This window comes from Botryllus schlosseri, chromosome 1, assembly GCF_051294905.1.
Source record: "Botryllus schlosseri isolate E-star chromosome 1, Bs_hap1, whole genome shotgun sequence".
In the NCBI taxonomy this organism is placed as follows: Eukaryota; Metazoa; Chordata; class Ascidiacea; order Stolidobranchia; family Styelidae; genus Botryllus; species Botryllus schlosseri.
The window spans coordinates 19,965,512-19,987,056 of record NC_137236.1 but is presented as its reverse complement, the minus strand read 5'-3'; the positions used below and the strand labels follow the sequence as shown (position 1 = coordinate 19,987,056).

The following is a 21,545-nucleotide window of genomic DNA, read 5'->3' as shown; positions in this document are numbered from 1 at the left end:
GAGATCTCATATCTACTATATCGGGCTCGGCTTTCTACATCTTTGGTCTGTACTGTGTTTACTGGGAGACTGGAAGTCATGAAATAACATCATGTAACGAAGTCATATCAACGGGTCCGCCCGCCCGAAGATGTTTGATTATTAGTTACGGGCCCTCCCGTTTTCAAGACACTTCACTCAGCTCTACCGGTAAATCTAATTACGTGAGTAGAGAGGGCAATAAATTGATAGCATAATATATATGCAATCGCCGATCTGATTGACCGATTTTATCATTAATTATCGAAAATTTTCGCGCTTCGCGCTGACTCACAATACAGTACAGATGATTTCGTGACAAACGCGAACAACGTGATGGAGGGGTCGTTTCATCACCCTATGGGAGCCCAAGACCCACGTTTTGGGGGGCCTGACGAGGTGCTGTTTCGTCCCTACCAACGGGTATACGCCCGAAGATGTTTAATTATTATTGAGTGGTCCTACCTTTTCAAACACACCTCACTCAGCTCTACCGGCAAATCCGATTACGTGAGCAGAGAGAAGATGAAAATTGATAACAATATATATGCAATTCCCGATCATACTGACCGATTTAGTCATGAATTCTAGAAATTTCCCGCGCTTCGCGCGCTTAGGCGACAAAAGCTGCTTCACTACACAAACTCCCAACGCACATCATAAATAGCGGTAAACAGGGTATCGCTGGAGGGGGGTCTTGGGGGCGAAGCCCCCCAGACGTTCGGTCTATAACCCTATGGGGGGCCCACGACCAAAGTTTTTTGGGGGGGGCTGGCGAAGTGCTGTTACGGCCCTGTCTATTCTCACCACAGCGGATATGTGTGTTCGCCAAGACGCTGGGCGAATATTTGAGTTAGTTGTATGGCGAAGGACTCGCTTGTATGGTGTTAAAACTGAGTCTGAGTACTTGAATGTAAGTATGAAATGCGGACGCGGTTCAGGTGGTGATTCGCTCGATCCCACATCAGTGGAACCTCTATCAGCTGCGTATAATGATGGGTCGGTTGGTAATCTGTAGTGTGATCAGCGTATAAAAGCTAAATGAAATGCAGTATGGTAGCAGCCCATGTATAATTTGGTGGATTACCTCGTTTCAATTAGGAATCTTGCTACAATCAATCACAGGCGTTAATATGGAGGTTGCCAGCTTAAATGCCAACTATCAGGGAGAGTTTGTGCTGACAGAATAAGAGTGAATCACAGCATTACCATGATTTCAATCAGCTTGTTGGGATGGTGATGCATTGAAGATGTCTTACTATAGATATGAACTGGATTATGGCCACAGAATTATAACATCTAGTTTGATGCATGAGTGAATGAGCCTCATTGAGATGAAACTGCGAGTCTGTTGCCAAGTAATTTCCTAACACAACTACACTTTTCAGGAAGCTGAGAAACACTGCACAGGAATTTCGTCCGATTGCTATGGGGATTCTGCAGAAAACAACACGGAAAATCCTGCCTGCGCATGTCGTTACTGCCATCCGATCAAAAGTCACATCCAGTAGTTTCAAAGGATTTCAATTTTGAAATGCTGCATTGTGAATGAAAATAGTTTTATTGAAAATAGTAAACGCAACAAACTAATCCATCAACACTGCTACTGCATCAGGAAGAGAAATATATCGGGTTTTGTGTCCAGCATCCGAGCTAATTTTGACGATGCCGCTACTCAAATAAAATTGATGAACTATGCCGTTCCTGGTCTTGTTTTGATGAGTGCATTGACTTCTTCATTGCAGTAATCTAGAGAAGGCAAAAAAATATCACAAGGTGGTATAACACAGTCAGATTGAAGGCAGTATTCCAAACGTTGTATTTTTAAGTATCAATAAATAAAGGATTGCGAACTGCATCCTACAATGATGCGTATGGCTTGTGAATATGGTGAAATCTTATAAGGGTTGTTTTGAACAGTTAACACAGTACTTTACGACAGTTATGGTGATACTGGTACTTTCTCATCTCCGCTGAGCTGCCAACATCTTGAGAGGGACATAGATTACGATATAGTAATGGATCATCGGTAATATCTTGTTGCTTTTGCTGCTTACATGATAAGCAGGCTTCCTGACTCATTGGCTACAGCTTCATCAGTCTATGATTTTATCAGGGTTGTAGCCAAGTCGCAAATTTCAGAGTCACAAGTCAATCTCACTTCTATAGTTTTGGCTCGAGTCGCGTCCTTTTCAATTATCCACAGAGTCCATAAAAGGTGGTCAGCGATGTAACCATCAGGTCATGCAGTCAGCTGGTTACATACTCCCTTTTCAGTAACTAATGCCACTACTTCATTCAATGAGTGAAGTGGCTTAATTTTAGAATACTTCCACTTCAAAAGTTTTTGAAGGCATATACTTAATTCTACATGTATAGGCCTACTTGAGTGCAAACAATAACTACTTTCATTACCACCACAGTCAATACTAATAGAAACGGTTAGTTACATTCTTATAGTACTAGCTGACTCAATACATTTTCACTTACCGATTTCGGACAGTACGTAGCTTCAGAGGAGTACCGGTATTCCTCCGTGAAAATAAAGTGTGGACGGGAGTACATGCGATAGTTGCCTGTGTTCGGTAGTCAACTAGCTTGTGTATCTCGGATACTTCATTGAAGCAAGATGGTTGGAAGTGATCCGCGCATAAATATGATTCTGTGCGCAATTTTGGTCTTCACGGTGTTCCGCACGGTTCAGCTATAGGCGTCCGGTCGGCTGCCGGCATATGGCTTGTGAAAGCGATGTATGGACACTTTGAGTACCGCATATTGCGTATTGTAGCAGCCATACGCGACATAACGTCTACCTCCATTCCTCATCTTCTTAACAGCTTTCATGATCACACTGAAATACTCAAATCCACAGCAACAGGGATAACCTTATGCAAACCAGGTATCAAGACTTCTGCTGTGTCAGTTACATGACGTCATTTCATGGCTGAATGGTTTCGTTTCCGTTTTTTGGCTTTTCGATTTATAATTTAAATTACTTCAAAATTATGCAGAAATTACAATTTTTATTATTTTATTCATATTGCTAGCGACATAATGTATGAAATAAGCAAAAGTCTTTTTGAAGATGCAGTTGACCTTTAAAAAAGTCTGGCAGTACTAGATTTATCTTCATAGATCGAACCATTGATACGATCCGAAAGCTGTATGTCGGTTAGGCTTAATGTGCAATTCATAAAGCTACCAAATAGTGAATAACACAACAATATAGATGTGAAAATAACCAGGAAACTATGCCATAATTTAGTCCCCCTTTCGCCCAATGCAAGGATTGTTCCGTGACGTAACCTCGTGTCCCATTCTAATTTGAATTCTTGCTACGCCCATATTGCGTACTAGGGATGGTGTGAACATGAGGTTCACGTTCGCGTTCTGTGTGTGAACCTCGGAAATTTAGAGGTTCGCGTTCACAACAGAACCTTGGTAGGTTCTGCACTGTGAACCTTTTCATATATTATAATTTTCACTTCATTATAACATCTTTGGTTCATGTTTATTGCATTTCAACTGCGGCCCACTCTTTGCATGGCGCTGGCAGCATTAAAAATTAACACTAAACGAGCATGCACCTTGACAATCTCAAAAGTTATGCTTGCTTGGTTACAAAAGTTTGCTCGAAATATCCAGCTTTCCGTTTGTGAATATTTAGTGACTCTCTGCTATGAGTTTGACCCGCAATCACACAACATCACGATTGAAATACGTAGTCAGCGAATGATGCTTATTCAACCAATCATTGAGAGTGATGTCGTTTTCTGGTGCAAAAAATCTAGCTGGCGTACGAGGTCAATCTTGACTTCATAACTTTACTGCATCATTAAAACCAAATCCTTGCGATTGAGGTGTTGGCTACTGCTGTATAACTTGTTAATGGGGTAATATCGGTAGCAAGTATAGAAATCTGCTTTACACTCTGCTCAATATTAATGTAGCAATACTCAAACGCCGAACACATTGTCCGGTCTGGCCTAAACCGTTAAGGCGTAAGCTTATATTCCCTGGTAAGTCCTCGTTGAAATTGTTGGCAAAGGGACAGAAGATATTGATTTTATAGGAGTAAGCCTATTATATCCTTTGATTGCCTCAGTTGATACATTTAGCGACGTTGAAAACGCCAACATGGAGTTTGATGTGGCCTGCATGAGTCGTCGCTAGGTATCGTGTACATTAATATAGGCTATCATTTCATTGATTTGCTTGGAAATAGCAATATGACGTCACGTGACGTCATGAAGTTCACGTTCGTGTTCACACAGAACCTTTCAAAAAGGTTCGCGTTCACACGAACCTGAACCTTTCAGAGGTTCACACCATCCCTATTGCGTACTGCTCACGTAAGTTTGTGGCTGAAATTTAACTCCTTCTAGTATTCCCAGCTCTGAATACCCTTAACCTGCATTATACTGTGGTTATACACTAATGCCGTGCGGAATAGGCCCGATATATTTTGTACATAAACGTACAATTGTGCATTTGACGTGGCATGAAAGAAATTATAAACCAATATCGTGGCAACTTCATAATGTGTCGTATTTTTGCCACACACTTGAGATACATCGGTCACACTATAGTAGCCAGGGTGAAATTTCAGCCAAAGCACGAGTACCGCAGTGTACGATAAATGCGAATTGCGATGTGTGATGTGATGTGTGATATTGCGGTCTTAGCTATTATTCATTCATGTCGATGTAGCACACGAACTAATACAACGAATGCTTATTTGTCACTGAAGCTATATGCGTAGGTGAATTTACTTGATCGAACCGGGTTAAATCCATAAAAACTGAACAATGCAACATTACCTAAGCCTACCCAAGAAGCCTTGAATATACGCACAACAATAAAGTGGGCGAAAACACGCATTTCGGTGGATAATTCAACCACAAAGAGAATATGTCCTACACGACCTACAGTTAGACACAGCAGAGACGTTCTCAGGTGCCCATACAGTGATCAGTACAGTGATTCGACTGTATTTTTAACAAGAATGCAGACTTGCCGCACCCCTGCCTGTTTAACCAGGCTTCTGACCGACACCGACTTAAAACTTCAACAGTCAAGTTTTGGGGAAGCGGTTAGCGCGGATTGAATCCCAAACTTCATATTTGTCTGACAAAAGGTGTAATCTCTAACAATTCACCCCAAATGCCAATGCTTGGGGTGTGTATTTTATGGTATGTGTGCATAGGGGTGTATTCGGCTTATTCCCAACCACTAGCTTAGGTGTAAATGACAAATTTAGTACCCAATAGGTGTGATTACTCAAAACACACCCTACGCTAAGGTGTGAATTGCGAAAACACACCATTTTCGTTTACAGTGCTCATGCCCAAATAAACACTGATCTTGGGCCCGCCGTAGGGTAATCAATGCAACTTCTGGGGGGTTACTATATGCATCTGGTTTCTATATGCATCTGGTTGTCTAATGATTTTATTGAATTATGTCAATAATATTGGTTCTTCCGTATATTACTATATAATTTGATCCTCTCTCCTCCGACATGATTAGAGTTAGCGGTAGAGCTGGTGGAGGATGGTGACTTCGAAAATGCAAGGAGCGTAATTGTACATCGTTCATGTCACACTGATAAGATTATTTATCAGCCTAATGCCGGTGCCCAATGCACCACTGACCTATATAAACACCGCACATCCGGTGGTTCCCAGCCTTCAATGGTCGCGACTCCATTTCAAATTTGAGCATATTCCGTGGCCAGCTCAGAATCTGATAAGCTGATAACTAATTAAAGGTCGGCACATTTACCCAGACTTACTCATGGCCTATTTTTGAAGCTGATTACGTTCAACATCTTCGCGAACCCCATAATAACGGAAAACTACCCACAGGTTTACGAATAAAGCATCGAAACGGCCTAAACCGACTCTGTGAATATACTGTTATCTTGTAATTGCGATTACAATTAGACTTCTTTCTGTAATGAATGCTATTGTTATTTATTTTTGATCGCAGTTTTTGCGAGGGTAGTAGTCCCCATATTAAAACCAATAAATGTGATACTAAATCGCGCGCCGCGCGAAGAAGAATTTCATGTAGCATAAATCTGCCTAAAAATAATATTGTTTGTGTTGATTAAATAGCTGGTTCGTGGTACAGAACTTGAATATAGCTTTCAATACAACATCCATTGTAGCAGTATATTTATTAAACTCGAAGACTTTTCGGGTGCCTCTTTTCAAGAGTTATCGGCACACTGAAGGGATTTAAACAGATTTAAAAGCAAAACCAAAAAGGCAAAGTATGACGCAACAATCAAAATCACAGACCATGAAATTCGCATTGTATCAATGGCAACAATAACAAACTACGAAGTATACGGACATACGGTACTATAGTAGCAGCACAATTTGTAAATAAACAATTACACGCACGGAACAACACGCACTAATGAGAAATTTATAGGTTATAGAGGAAATCTTTCTGTCTACATAAAATAGGTTTGCTCAACTGAATAATAGTAGACTCCAACACTTTTAAATGAAACACAGACCTACCACGCGCAATGACAGTGAACATATTGTCATCATAGTGCTGTGCACAGGCAAGGTTTTCGCTCAGATGCTGACCGATTGACGAAGCATATGCTTGGTAATCATCATAGCAGTCTGTTTTTGCAGCCAATTTGCACTGACGTGCGAGCTCCGTGCGATCATTTGCGCATGTTTTTGACCGAATCAATTTTGGGATATGCTGCTTAATACGCTCAAACAATCTTTGAGATGTACGTCCTACATACCTACTATCACAGTGGCACTTGCATTGGTAAACAACATTACTTGCATCAAAGGCAGGAAGTACATCTTTTCGAGAGTTGGGTAACAAGGGTTTCGTCGTGTACACTACATGCGTGTTAACGCTGTAATAGCAACGGTGGACAGCCGATTTAATAAGCTTTTCAAATCGGCTAGACACGTTACCTAGCCAAGGTAGGTGTAAAAATGCCGGGCATTTTTCAGGGCCATATTTTGGAGCTGTATCCGATTTTTTCATTACCCTAGAGATTTGGGAAAAAATTATGAGCTTACTTCAAAATTCCGGACATTTAGGCATGTTTTAGAAATTCCTCCCGGAGGCAATTTTAACAGTGAAATTCCGGACATGTCCGAGAAATTCCGGACGTATGGCAACCCTAGGATAGTTTTGTGACATGGAAGGTTACGAATGTGGATGAGAGATTTTGAAAGTTGAAATTCTGGCTAAGTACAGAGCAATAATAATGAATGGAATGTAAATCGCGTCTATCGCGTAAAAAATTTCAGTTGAGCTCAGCTTCGCGACCCCCAGTTTGAGAACCACTGCCTTAGTATTATCATGATGAAATACACCACGAAAAAGATTAATCAAGTCCCTGCATTAATTCGATTTTTAGTACGCATTTTATTAATATTTTTAATAAGTTTCTTTAGACTATCGCGGGCCGCACAGAACGATGTTGTGGGCGGCATGCAGCCCACGGTCGTGGTTTGCCCACCCCTGCCATAGATTGATGTTCTGCGCTAAATCGTCCATTTATTACGATTCGTGGCCGTATTGCCGTATACTTCCACAGGAAGTTGATAATTGACAATAAATTGCAATAATGGGTATTTTTATTTTACAATAATACGACCTGCTGAAGTACACCGAAAATGCTCATCAAATACTCTTCAGTCCGAGTGTATTGCACACCCTTTTCAACAACATACGACCACGCCAAAATACTTGATTACTGGAGCATTAACGTCCACTTGGTATAAAATCAAAATTATTTTCGTTGCTGTTAGCCGTAGGTTGTCATAGCCGGCAGGACGAAACCCGCCTTTTTCCCTAACATTTTCGACATGTACATCGCGACTCCATACGTGCCACTACGTCTCCTCGGAGTCGGATGAAAACCTTCCGTCTACATATATTTCGATAACATGAATATATTTTTGAGCGATTAACATAACAAATATCACTAAAGTTTCACCAATTCTACAGTTTTGCAAATAGCCTCTGTGGTTATGGCCTACTGTTTGAGAACCCCTGGACTAGAAAAGGAACTGCCCAGTGGTATTATAATGTTCTGAAATTCAATCTACTACGCTGAATACTGTTTTAAAACAAACTACAGCAACGTATTTATATTTAGGCGGATTCGATTTATCGCAGTTGGAGATTTTCATGGATATTATGTAAATGTACATGTACAGTACATAAATAAACTTCAATTATGTATATATATAAGTATCTATCTAAATACCCCAATAAAGTTGCAATAATTCAATCAGTTTTATTTCACTCTCCTATCGTAAATTCGTAATAGTCCGTTGCCATATAATAGGGTTACCACACAACCTCTTGTAAGAGGGTTTGTCCTCATTTTTGACTTTTTTGAACGTGTCCTCGCAGGACGCCAAAATATCCTCTTTTTTGAGATTTTGTCCTCTTTTTTAGAATTCTGGTTCAATATATGTCAAATTTCGACTGAGATACAGTAAATAAGCACTGAAGTAACCCTCCGGCGGCTATTCCGTTAGCTCAGCCGGAAAGCTGACCTTTTTTTAGTCAGCCGACCACTAAGTGGAAAAATCTACCATTTTCAGTATTTTCCTCCCGTATTGCCGGTATTGCAAGTCTAAAAATTTTGAAAAATAGTATTCATTTCAGGTTTCCAACATATGGTAACCCAACAATATGATATTAATAATTTATCTCAAAACATAATTGTTTCTTTACCAATTTCGCTTTTAAGCAATTTCGTGCAGTCTCTCGAAAGGTGCCAGCAATAGTCTACCATTATTTGTTCATCTCCTCTGCCCTGATTTATTTCTTTTGCTGTTTTCATATCTTCGTGGAACCTTGCTATTCGCTGTAATCAGCGAGATGATCGCGAAATATGTCAAGAAGATTGAACAGGAAGTGAACTTTAATGCTCATGTTTCCCCCAAGTTTTCCCTAGGAAGATACCTATTTTCAAACCAACTATTTGTAATTGGGTTCTTTGTGATATTTCAATTTTTTTATTCATTATATCCTCGACAGAATTCCATGCCGCATGCTCATTCCTAAATATCAAATTGAAATCCTTAATTCACATTCGAAGTGACGTGATCAGAACTGGGCTGTTTATGATTGTGTTCGCGATGAATGTATCATTTTGGTTATATCTAACATGATTTCTGATGAAGACCGATAGATACACGTTCCTACTGAACCAAGGTTATTAAGTTCGTAGGCATTTCATTGATGCGTGATTTGCAGCCACATGTTCCGCGACGCGAGTAACAGCTGAGATCAGTCTGTGTCGGTACGACTGGCCCCCAGGCGATAAAGCGAAGTTGTCTCGATGTGAGTAAGACAGCCTTGCAAATGTAGATGATCGTTGGTTCGAATCCAGACTTAACCAGCGATGGCGTCTATTCTCTGGGATACGGATTTTCTTGCTTCACCAGCTATAACGGCACTGCTGGTTAAAACAGCGCGATCGGATGAGGGTCGAGCTGAACTATTGTACCACCAAGGAAAAATGCGATGTTGCATCTCCTTATTTCAATAGTCTGAATCCACATTATTGAGTTCATTGAATTCGTATCCGGTGCGTTCTGTTGATGTGCTGATTTCATCAAATTCACGATACCATACTATAAAGAATATCATCTTGTAATTCACAGCACACCACTTGCCGGTGCGGTCAGAACTTCTAGCAACGTATTTTGAGATCGTTTGAGCGAACAATGGGAGCATATTGATTTACATCGAATAGCTTTATTATTGGTGATGCGGCCCGCGGCACAATAAAAAAAAACAGAGAATTGGTTTGTGAAGACATTTGAGTTTGGGTCCCTGCTCTGGAGGGTAGCCTGAGTTATTTAAATAATGGTAGCCCGCACCGGGGGTGCTGAGACTAAGCCAATTTCACAAAAATTGAGGAAGTTTATTTGGGATATCATTCAATTCGGATTCTTTGCGTACGCTAAGTATATAAATCCCAAGTTGTCGGTTGTTTGTATACATGCCGAAATGGTCATGACCGAAAAGTCCTGTCTTGGCAATCCGAGAAAACGCCCAGCCTCGAGATGAAATGTCAACTTGGAATCGAGCGTGTTTCACGACAGAAGTTCTTTTTGTTTAGTCATGTATATTTGTACTATCCCAATGATATATTTTACCCATATAGCAGCCGAAGCGTCACGAAATACGAACATGCAATTTATTAATTGATAACAACGCTCATCACTCGTAGATTATTATTATTATTATTATTATTGGTACAACACAGTGGCGCTTATCGCTTTTTTTCAAGCTATGTGCTGCCACGACATGAATTGTGATAGTGTTCATAGCGTCTTTGCCTTTCGTAATCTTGGGGACGGCTTTCATTCTCTTCTCCCAGTCAGTCTTCAGTCACCCTCAGTAGCACGCGCCCCCAACATTGTCTCAGCTGCCGACTTGTAGCACGGCTCACTTTCGGTCTGGGCTTTTCAATGCACTACCGTAGTAGTAGAGATCGGCGATGAGGAGCCCAGAAAAACCTCCGACACGTAGAAGTTGGTCAGAACCGGGATTCGAACCCACATCCATTGGTGTCGTGACTGCAGTGCGTAACCAAGTGCACCACTCGCTTCCCCATCACTCGTAGACGGATGCTTAATTAATTGTAATGTATTGTATTGTATATTTTAACGTGCCCTTCCCTTTGATGACCACCTCCCTTAGCTCAACAGGAGAATCTGAACACGTGAGCAATTACATGACATCTAACTACTAATATTATTGACAAAATTTAGACAAAATTTCCCCACGCCTCTAGACAAGTCATAAACGGTGTGCCTACATGACAATAATGCCAGGCTGTCGAGTAGCCGTGATATGGAGGTATGGTGGACGAAGCCCCCTAGAAGTTCGGTCGATAGCCCTATGGGGTGCCCTAGACCAGCGTACCTACATTATAAACCAAATTCAACCATTTACTTTGAAACCCCGACTAAATTCACTACCGCATACCTTTTACTCGGGGAAATGCTTAGTTGGTATAGTCCCCTAAAATCAGCTGTAATGGAATTTCAAGACCGATGCATCTACAAACACAAAATGCTCACCAGCGCCAGAACCTTGCACTGAGAGCAACAAGCACTTTGCTCATTCAGCAATTTTCTCTCGGAAATATATTTATGAATGTGAAAGAAGTTCCGCTCAAACAATTCTTCGGTGCTTCACAGACCAACACATAACAGAAAATAATTTTGATTCACACCGCGCTCGCTTTCGATTATATCTGACGAAAGATTGAACGAATGTGTTTTATTAATTTGATTTCAAACGCCGTTGTTGTGTAGTGTAATCCACATCTAACGGTTCTCAGTTACAGTTAATGCTTGAGCTAACACCGACTACGTCGGTATTGAGCTTATAAGTTCACAGCCAACCAGACCAAAAGGAACGGAGCGAAGTAATGTTACGACTTTTCGAAGCATTGCCGTCGCCGTAGAAAGTATTTGCAAGCTCGCAACTCGAAGCAAGTGATGCCCGTTCATTTCGTACGCTCAATTGTACAATTGCATGCATGAAGATTCCATAGAGATGTCGAATCAGTTCAGAAGAGATATACAGCGCAATGTTTACTTTGGGCACAACAGAAATCCACTTGATTGCGCAATCAAAACAGATGTACAAAGTGCACCGAAAAACACGTATCATCACAGTTGGACCATATTTGCTATCCCTGAATTTGATTTCAGCCGAACATATAGCCTACCTTACTCGTTCTACGTCGTCAAGTTTAATGACAAATAGAAGTACCAATATTCTTGTAATCTAATATTGATAATACCATACCCTAACGGTGTTCATAAACAACTTCACCGTCATGACCGATCCGTGTTATGAATATTCCGAGATTCAAAAGACGAAAGCTTCTTCGTCTTACGATAAACGAGATAGCGTAGTGGTATGATCCACATCTTGGACACTGATGGGTTGAGGGTTGCAGTCCGACCAGTAACAAAACCAGGATTTCTATGTGCTGGAGGAAGGCTCTATCGCAGCTCCTTCTCGCCATCTAATCCGCGCTACTGCGCCAGCGATGTCTTAAAAGGCCTGGAAGTGCATGGGGTGTGATATACGGGCAGATGCGGAATCAAAATGATGAAAAGCGGAATGGTGTGAATGACAATTGTATTCGACAACCACCACCAATATCACAAACGCACGACTCCGGTCTGCGTGGAATTCGTCGCATCATTGTACAACTTCAGATCGCGCTGTTCTATTCTGACTGTTGTCTCAAAAACAGGATGAACAAGGTTGAACACCCCTTCCGTAATAATATTTTGTGTTAATCGCAAAGAAAGTCGCGAAGAAATGTGTCTAAACCGAGAGAGCTTAATATCTTAATAATGTTTCCTCTCCAGCTTCAAGTTAGACGGCGAGTGTGTTTGGCAGTCGAGGTTCTCCTACGTGTTTGGCTGTATGTCAGGATTGTAACCTTGGTTTTTGGTTGTACCTTTTTAATGAAATCAAGTGACTTTCGTCAGTGCACCGGTCTGGCCTGGGGTTAATGTGACCTGGCGCCACCGCCCAGTTTGGTTAGACTTCTTAAGCTCGGAATCGGAACATTCTTTTGGTTTAAGTCGAGTCAAATCATCAACGATTCAACATTTCCTGCCTAAAATCATACTCAAATCTGGCTGTTGATGTTGTTGAATATTATTTGTGTCGAAATCATGTTTCTTCGTCATCAGTCGTCAAAGATCATTTTACAGCAGGCTGATTTTCCACAATATGATTCCTCAGCCGTCGACGTATAGAAAGGGCTCGACAAAATTGCGGGTGTGACTGAATTGATTCCAAATCGAGTACTAGACTTTTCGTCATGTCTAGTAAGTCGAGTGTCACGGACTATGCTTTAACAGCAATCGAGGACATAGAATGATAAAAATGTAGGCTACCTTCTTGCGATAGTTACGAACCTCCTCATGTTACAGGTTTGTGATGCTTGTCTAGTTAATAGGGCGTATACGCCCGTATGAAATTACGCCCGGGTATTTCTTCTTATTTTTTAACAAATCGCTAGTTGCTGGAAACTTTACTAATTTAGTGACCTTCTCCCTAGTGACGTACGCTCTCTCTGCGTGTTTGAGAGAAAGTTTCCGAGGGATAACTACGTCACACCCCAAAAACGAAGTGGTTGGATGAGGATCAGTTGCCCCCGAACGCCCGCTGCTTACGGACGTAGTCAAAAATTCTTATCAGCAATTTAACAACTATGTGCGGTAATTATGATATTAGGATGAACTATTCTGTAAGTAAATATTGGCTGGTTGTGGCTATAGGTGACTTCACCCATCAAGCATGACACTTCAGCGATAAATCTTGGGATTATGATGGGATCGGGGTTAGATTTGGGGTTACAAAGTAACATGGCATATAAGCTCGATTTTTCGGCTCGCCAGTCGCCAGTCCCAGCCGGGCCTGGAGACAAACCTGGCCGAGATTATCTATGTGAGTTTCACGGTGTTATCATCCAATGCAATCTGTTTCCAATTTCACTACAGATCCTAACCTACACCCAGGGCTTTGGAGCAGCCGTAGATTTAAACTGCTCCATCTCCAGCTCCGGAGCTCTCTTCTATCATACATTAGCTCCGGCTCCAGCTCCGGAGCCGCATTATTACCACTGCTCCGGCTCCTGCTCCGGCTCCGGCTCTGAAATTATCGAATGGGCCTGTCCATATCAGGGGTGGCCAACCCGTGGGCCAAATGTGGCCAGCGAGAGGGTTTTGCGTGACCCGCGAGCTAATTTCATATTATATTATCGAAAATGAATTGTTCAGATTGTGAACTTGCAATGCCAACCAAAAATTACAATTCTGGCTGCGACACTTGGGATGTTGATGACTAAAATATCAGTTCCGACGCATTGGCAGATCCAGGGTCCAGTCACATTTTCAGTAAATCGTCGTACATTACAATAAACTAAAATAGTAGCGAAATTTTTCTTCACGCTTCGCGTGTTTAATTGTCACACGATTTCTTGCTTGGTAGCCTACCCCCTACTGAAAGTGAAAAAAACGCATAATTTACCCGATTGAGTGTAACTGTATTCGCAATTACGGGAGAAAGTATTTTCGCGTTAGCGCTCGCATAAAGATCGTCGACGGTGAAATGTAGGCACAAAACGATTGTCGCATATTATCGGGGACCTTCGATATCGATGTGGCCAGACGCCGAATAGTCGTGTCCTTGCAAACTGAGCCTAGCGGGCGGTATACAATAGACCCGCCATACTCATACAAGTAATAATATTATTGACCTTGTTTATTTATAAACTTAGAAAATTTTACCCGCTTGGCGTGGCTAGTGGACCGCGCACTCGTTCGTCAATTGCATGTGCCCCTTTAGCCGAAAAGGTTGGCCATTCCTGGTCTATATAGATTACTAATCTACCCATAGGTTATTTATCTATTATAATCTATAGCCTGTCAGCCGTCAGTAACATCCGATGTAGCAACGAAGACATATAGGTGCCGCCGTGCCGGCTTGTGACGTCATACTGAATACTTGTCAATCGTCGACAACATCATACAGTAGTTGCACTAGAACGCACTTTAATCTATGCCTGCTGTTCAATTATGATAAATCAGTAGATGTGGTTGTTGCATATATAATAGCATCTTATGAAATGGGTCGGAGCCGGAGCTACTCCTCAAATAACGGGCTCCAGCTCCGGCTCCGGCTCCGGCTGAATTTTATGTAGAGCTCCGGCTCCAGCTCCAGCTCCGGTGAAAATGCACGGCTCCGGGGCTCCGGCTCCGGGCTCCGGCTCCGGCTCCAAAGCCCTGCCTATACCCGTAGTTAGGTGTTCGACCGAGATGCGATTCTTGGCTAGTTTTATTTTTCTTTTGACAGTGATCTGTATTAGAGGTGAGTGTAACACACTAATCGGTCCATGAATTATCATCATAATAGAAAATGTTTTCCATTGTAGCACTATCGGATGCGCCGGCAAAGAAACAGGGAGTGGTGAGTATGTTAGTGCAAGCTTGGAAACAATTTTGCCTTCATTTTGATTCACAATAAATCAACGTATCGCGTATCACAGTACACGGGGATCTCGACCTACGGACAAAGATCTTACGCGACCCCAGCTCCACGTCGGAGCGACCGTTATGAGCGTATTTTGAGGTCGTATGCGATGGCTCTACTGCTCAACAGTGAGTAGGAACTCATACCTTAGGTCAGGGGTGGGCAATCTACAGCCCACGGACCGCATACGGGTCGTGAAGACATTTTGTGCGGCCCGCAAAAGCATCGGGATATGTGATAGAAATTGATAAAATGCGCAGTACAAATCTATTCATCAGAGAGACTTGGTTAACCTTTTTCCTAAGATATTTCCTCATGATATCGACTATGGATAATTGGATATCGACTATTGATATTTTTCTTTTAATTTTATGGTTGGTGCAGTTGCCCGACCTCGGGATAGGACCCACGCATTTTGAAACGTTTAGGCCACTGAACATCCAAGATAATCAAAACATAAATGAATTAGTTCGGATCACTATTGTGATTTTGGGTTAGAATTCCAACTTGCAGTTCTGTACTCGGAAAATCCATTTCGTGCATGTGCTAGGTATATGCGTAGTCTATATGCGCAGTTAGTAGTAAATTTGTCATAACTTCGGCTTCAACAGAACTTGAATCCGAACATACTAATTATAGACCCAATATATCAAACTGCTGGGTGAAAAAATCAGACGAATCAATCAAATGTTTGGGACAACAGTAAATTATGCTGAGGTCGTCCTCACTTAAGAACGTGAAGAAGGCTGGTTATGATGATGTCAGCATTGTGCGTTCTGAAGCTTAACCAAACGCAGAATCAGCATATCTATCGATCGATCGCTGCTCACATATACCAATTTCAATCCTATCCTTAGAATCGTCCTTAGAACCGCTTAAAAAATCTCGATAATGATTCTGGCATATGTGCGTCAGACATGGGGTAATCGCGATTAGTAATCGTAATCGATTACGACGATTACAGCATTTTCAAGTAATCGTAATCGCAATCGATTTCATTCGAGAAAAATCCAAAGTAATCGTAATCGTAATCGACTACTTCACATATCTAATCGATTTCTTTGTGAAAGAACGATTACTTTTTATATGTACAATGAATATGACATAACCGAACATTCGTGAACAAGGAAGAGATATTATACCAGGTTATGGATAGCGCAAACGGTTGATTTTCAAACGCCACTGCTCATTATTACGTCAGAAGTATTAGCTTTGCTCGTCCTTTCGTAAGAAGTATCCACACGTAGTAAATATATATTCGATGTACATTGTTGTTTGATTGTTAGAAGAGTATAAGCCATGCTGTATATCAGGTTATCAATACACCCCAGACGCTACTACCTCGCAGCAAGATAATAATCACCACTCTTCCTAGTTTCAAATAGTAACTTATGTATTTATGTTTGGTTATGCTTAGTTAAACGCAGTTTGACCGTTGATGCTTGGCGAGCAGTAGGCCTATCTGTGTAGTATACGTATGTATTGTACGTACACCGGACAAAGATTTGAAATTTTGTACTCGTCAAATAAAACATTACGATGGTTAAAATCACCTGCTGCTGATATATCATATAACCGAGCCGTTCTTTGCTGTTCCTCGTAACGGCAGCTTTCAGTAGCCTATCTGTGTTAAGTGTAAGAATTTTAAGTTCATTTTATCTTATTCACATATGACTCTACTTGAAACGGGCACCAATCGTTATTTCACAATACTTCACTCGAAATTTATACCTGTCGCCATAGCCATCCGCTTATGCACCGTGTTAGCGTCGCTTGTAGGCACAATCAGGACCAAAACAGCAATTCGTTCCCCACTCCCAACGTTGCTATTGGTAGGGTTGTAACCAAGTCACAATGTTCCAAGTCACAAGTCAATCTCACTTTTATAGTTTTGACTCGAGTCAAGTCGAGTCATTTTCAATTCACCCCCGAGTCATTTCCGAGGCCAAGTCAGCCAGTAAATAAATAAAGTGATTTTCATCAGTTTTCACAGTTTACGGCCCTATTTCCAAGTATCAGGACTGATAGACGAAATACAAATAATGTGGTAACTTTACTATTCGAAGTTGCATGCAATGTCTGTCTTGGCCGCTCTAGTCTCGAGTCATGCAAAATTACTCGAGTACAAGTCGAGTCAATACAAAACTTTGGCATTTGGCATTTGCATTGTTGGGGCTCAGATTGGAAGGACCGGACTATTCGTCACGCCCACAGAGCGCGGCTACTGACAATCGACACATACCCAAAGTTTTGGCACAAAGGTCATTCTTTGGTAGCACACTTTGTTGGAGTTGCATGTTGGCAGAAATTGCATACGTCTTTCGGTGTGTCGTGGCGGGGTAATGACCGCCCCCGAAATGCCTACTCATATAAATTATGCTTGCTTTTTTTCTTGAGAGGGAGAGGTATGCATTTCAAAATCAGGCTATTTAGAGACATTAAATCCCGAAGCTCAAATAAAATTTTCAAGTTAATTAACTCTCTTGAAAATACTCTACAATAATTTATGTTGATTTACGAAATACTTTTGAGCCCCCTTAGAGCTCGCTCCCAGTCCTATTGGGGAGTTTGGGGTGTGGCAGTTACGGACCTGGCAAGAATGCAAATCGTTGGGTGGGTGCGACGAATAGTCCTGCATAGAGTTGGGCAATGGGTGCATTATGATGTAACAAGCAAATGACGTATGATTTATAAAGAAAGTTGTTATCTCATTAGACCTTTTTTCATCGCAAGTCTTATATTGTCTTCCAATATCTCTTCTGAAATTAGTTTTAAGAAGCAAAACAAATGTAATCGTGAGTAATCGTGATCACTTTTGAAATGTAATCGTAATCGTAATCGACTACTTCCTGATTTTGCTGTAATCGTAATCGTAATCGTAATCGTGGGATTCGCAGGTAATCGTAATCGCAATCGATTACATTCGTGAAGTAATCACCCCATGTCTGATGTGCGTTATCATCAAATTAATGTTTGAATTGTTTTAATCCATATCTATCTATATTATATCCTCGTATGCATGGCTAATGCGTAATCAATTAAAAGTTTTCGTATTGGCTGATGATTCCGATTATACTATAATGTGGCCCGCGAATGGATTAGGATGTTGAATGCAGCCCGCGAGCAGAAAAGTTTGCCAATCCCTGCCTTAGGTTATCGTTGCGAATAAGGTTCGTGCATGAAAAATCTGGAAGTTGTTAGTCAAGAACGTCGCCAGTTGAAGACGCCAATAAATTCGATTTAAAATCAACCCGCCCGTCCAACCACTGCTTCTATTTTCATACAGGCCTGCTTTCGCCACGCACGACAACGGAGCCGATGACCGCGGCGGTGCCGTCGACAACCGAATCGCTTCTTCCGGTTTGTAGGATAAATATTCGAGGATAAAGTTCTGTTCAATTGAATTGCCAAAAGTGCCCTTGAGATATTCCGCTTTGGCACCTAACTGTAAAACACGAAGGCGGGATATTTAAAGATATCTCGGAGGTACAGACCTTCAGCATGAAATTAAATGATATATCAAGATATTAATTATTTACCCGGATTATGATGAAGGTAACGGCACATAGGGTGATACGATTGTGGATACGCAATATTCATTTCAAATCTCTGTTGACTTTCGCCGAAATTCGCCAACCTTATCAGCGCAAACTGGAGTTCGTATACCATATTCAAATACATTGAGCTTAAGCCTTATGTATTCACCTCTGATCTAAAACTCTACAGTTGTAACCTGCTCAATCCATATTGGATAATAAATGCATAGAATTCATTAATAGCTGAAATTGTGAAGATTAAAACACATGACAAAGACCTGGACTGACCGATCTCGATTCCAAATCTATGTATGAGCGTCAATTCGCTAATGGAGGACAACGATTTATGGAGATAACATAGACACAGTCTAGTGCAGTGGTTCTCAACCTTTTTGTCATCGCTGACCCCAGTCAAACCTTCACGGATCCCCGCGGTCCGACAAACCCGGCTTCGATTCCGCGTAGGAGATCATTCTTGGCTCCTCTTCTTCCGCGCCGCTGTATTAATAAGCTATTGACAATTGAAAATTAAAATGAGTTAACACGGTATGATATTTCTTGTCAGACGCTCATTATGCTGATGTGAGTCCTGAAATGCTGGCCGTTATGAAGTAAAACCGCTTCTTTATTCAATAATTTAGATAATTACCAACTATGAATCGTTTCTTAAATTCAGTGGTTTCGAGGACCCCGGTTGAATACCACTGGTTTAGAGGATCACATGGTTTGCAAGAGGAATTGCATACTTTTTGTTCAAAAAGTGCTCAGCATTTGTTCTGTTGTTGCCAATTTTTAACTGGAGCTTAGTGGCGGCGGGTTCGTGGTATTCGCATTTCTCTTTTACTTCCGCGACCGCGAACCCTTCAATATCTCGTAGTATGGTCTTTCCCTGGTGCCTTGATATTCCAGGCATATTACAAGGATTGGCAAGAATATAAAGGATGTCGCTATCTGGTTGGAACGGGACCCTCGGCAATTGAAGAAGCAGCTCAGGATTGCTTCCGTAAGGGCGCCCAAATTGCTCATAAGAACGTCAGGACCGCTATCGATCGGAAGTGAGTATATGCATCCAGGCTTATGTTACATCACGTCCGTCATGATATGATAACGTCACATATGATTTTATGGTATATTCTATACTGATCTTCCAATATCCTTCCTGCTTACGTTACATTCTCTAGGCCTGAGGTGAGCATTAGGGGTGTTTAAAAATGACTTTTTGTTCTCTCAACTTCTGGCAAACATCTGTTGGATAATCCGATTTTAACGAATAATTATCGAGACGACAGATTTCGCGTCGTTCGGAGGGGCCGTTCACACTTCCATTTGTGTGCCTTGGAGTCGAATTTCATCAAAATACAACACCCAAAACTCTGTCAAAAAAGGAGTTCGTGTACCACCCAAAAATAGTACATTGAACGCTCTCTCATTCAATATTTCATGCTGGCGACGTCATATTTTGTGATACGGATGTTGATATTCATTTCAATATGAATATACTATTTAAACGTGATAAGCATGATGAACTCTTCCCCGAATGAAGTCTTTTTTGCCTTGAGCTTAACAACCGAAACCTTTGCGTATGCGTGGGTCTAGATGCAATGCACCAGCATTAACATATAAAATATTATTGCAAAAATAAAATTAATCAATATTAAATAGTGAAAGAAATCGAGAAAAGTTTTGTTATGTCACAGCAGTAGCTCAAAGTTTACTACGGATTTATCAATATTTTTCGTAGGTCTTTTCTGGGCAGAATAAAATGTTTCCGTGGACCATACCATACATTACTGACGAACTGAGTACTGAGATAATTTGATGGTCCTCGGTGCAATTTTTCCAGATACTTGCAATTGCAGAGCGCTCTTAGCGGATCTGCTGGGATTGTCGGGGACGGTTTGGTTGCCTTTGCTTGAATTCGATTACTTCGGGACGGACGGCCTTGTCTGGGTGGAAGCAACATATGGCGCCAACAGCCTTTCGTACTTTCTTGATGACAGCGACACTACTCTGATAGGAGACGCAGATGCTTCTGAATACGGGGTTGCGATCGGGAGCGCTTATAGTTCCATTCAGTTCGTTCCTCCGGATGGGAGCAACTTCTACGTGTGCGAGTACTGCCTCTGAAGTCGCGAAAAGGCGGAAGTGACTGAAATTATCAATTATAAACAAATATCGTGTATATGATTGTATTTTGGCGACTCTAGTATTGAGATGAATAAAATCTGCAAATTCTTATCATCTGTTTCATTCAATCCACCTGCATCAGTAAGAGAATCGGTGTTGTGCCTTACATTATGTGTGCACTGTGCAGTGCAAGTTGAAAATGCGGTCCTTTCGGAATGCTTCCAAATATATAGCAGATATGAATAGCACATATGAAGCAGATCTCTTCGCAAAAATACCCCCACCTTTAAGACAGAGTCACATACGTTTTTCTCCGGCCGTGTCAAAATTTGGTTCTTCAATACAGCCAACAGTCAGGGAATCATACACCAACGAAGTGAAATAAAGTCGGTGCCGCCTGTTTTATTCATTGCACTGTATTCGGTAATCGTGTATTCCATGGATTTTCACCATAGCGTAGGCGCAAATCAGATGCCACGCAGGAAATTGCAAAGAGTTCGTGCACGTAGACAGGACCTCTGAAACTTTGGGATAGGCCTTCATATGGATTGAAGTATGTGTCACGTTTTCACCTATTGGGACGGGTGTGAAAGCATAATATGGAAGCTGAAAGTACCGATAGCCCAATTTGCATCCATTACGCCAGGGGCGGGCAACATAGGGCCCGCGGGCCGGAACCGGCCCGCGGACAGTTTCCCGTCTTATATGGTAATGTGACCCGCCGGCCGGTGTCCGGTCAATACCGAGAAAACCATTACAGAGAAAGCCATGACCGAG

General features: G+C 41.5%; 1 protein-coding gene across 1 annotated transcript; it reads left to right on the top strand.

Annotated features, from left to right (window-relative positions):
• Nucleotides 1-14,867: 14,867 nt before the first annotated feature.
• LOC145444553 (uncharacterized) lies at nucleotides 14,868-20,881 on the top strand. Its single transcript, XM_080322550.1, has 6 exons — nucleotides 14,868-14,943; nucleotides 15,008-15,042; nucleotides 15,122-15,233; nucleotides 18,392-18,465; nucleotides 19,551-19,696; nucleotides 20,501-20,881. Exons 1-6 carry the CDS (start codon nucleotides 14,892-14,894, stop codon nucleotides 20,766-20,768), a joined length of 687 nt encoding a protein of 228 aa, XP_080178676.1. The 5' UTR covers nucleotides 14,868-14,891; the 3' UTR covers nucleotides 20,769-20,881.
• The last annotated feature ends 664 nt before the right edge of the window (nucleotides 20,882-21,545 follow it).

Bases quoted from the DNA above. Each gene is read 5' to 3' on its own strand.
- LOC145444553 (XM_080322550.1), top strand. From the start codon at position 14,892: ATGCGATTCTTGGCTAGTTTTATTTTTCTTTTGACAGTGATCTGTATT. The intron at 14,944-15,007 runs GTGAGTGTAACA...TTTCCATTGTAG, and splicing joins GACAGTGATCTGTATTAGAG to CACTATCGGATGCGCCGGCA. The intron at 15,043-15,121 runs GTGAGTATGTTA...CGCGTATCACAG, and splicing joins CGGCAAAGAAACAGGGAGTG to TACACGGGGATCTCGACCTA.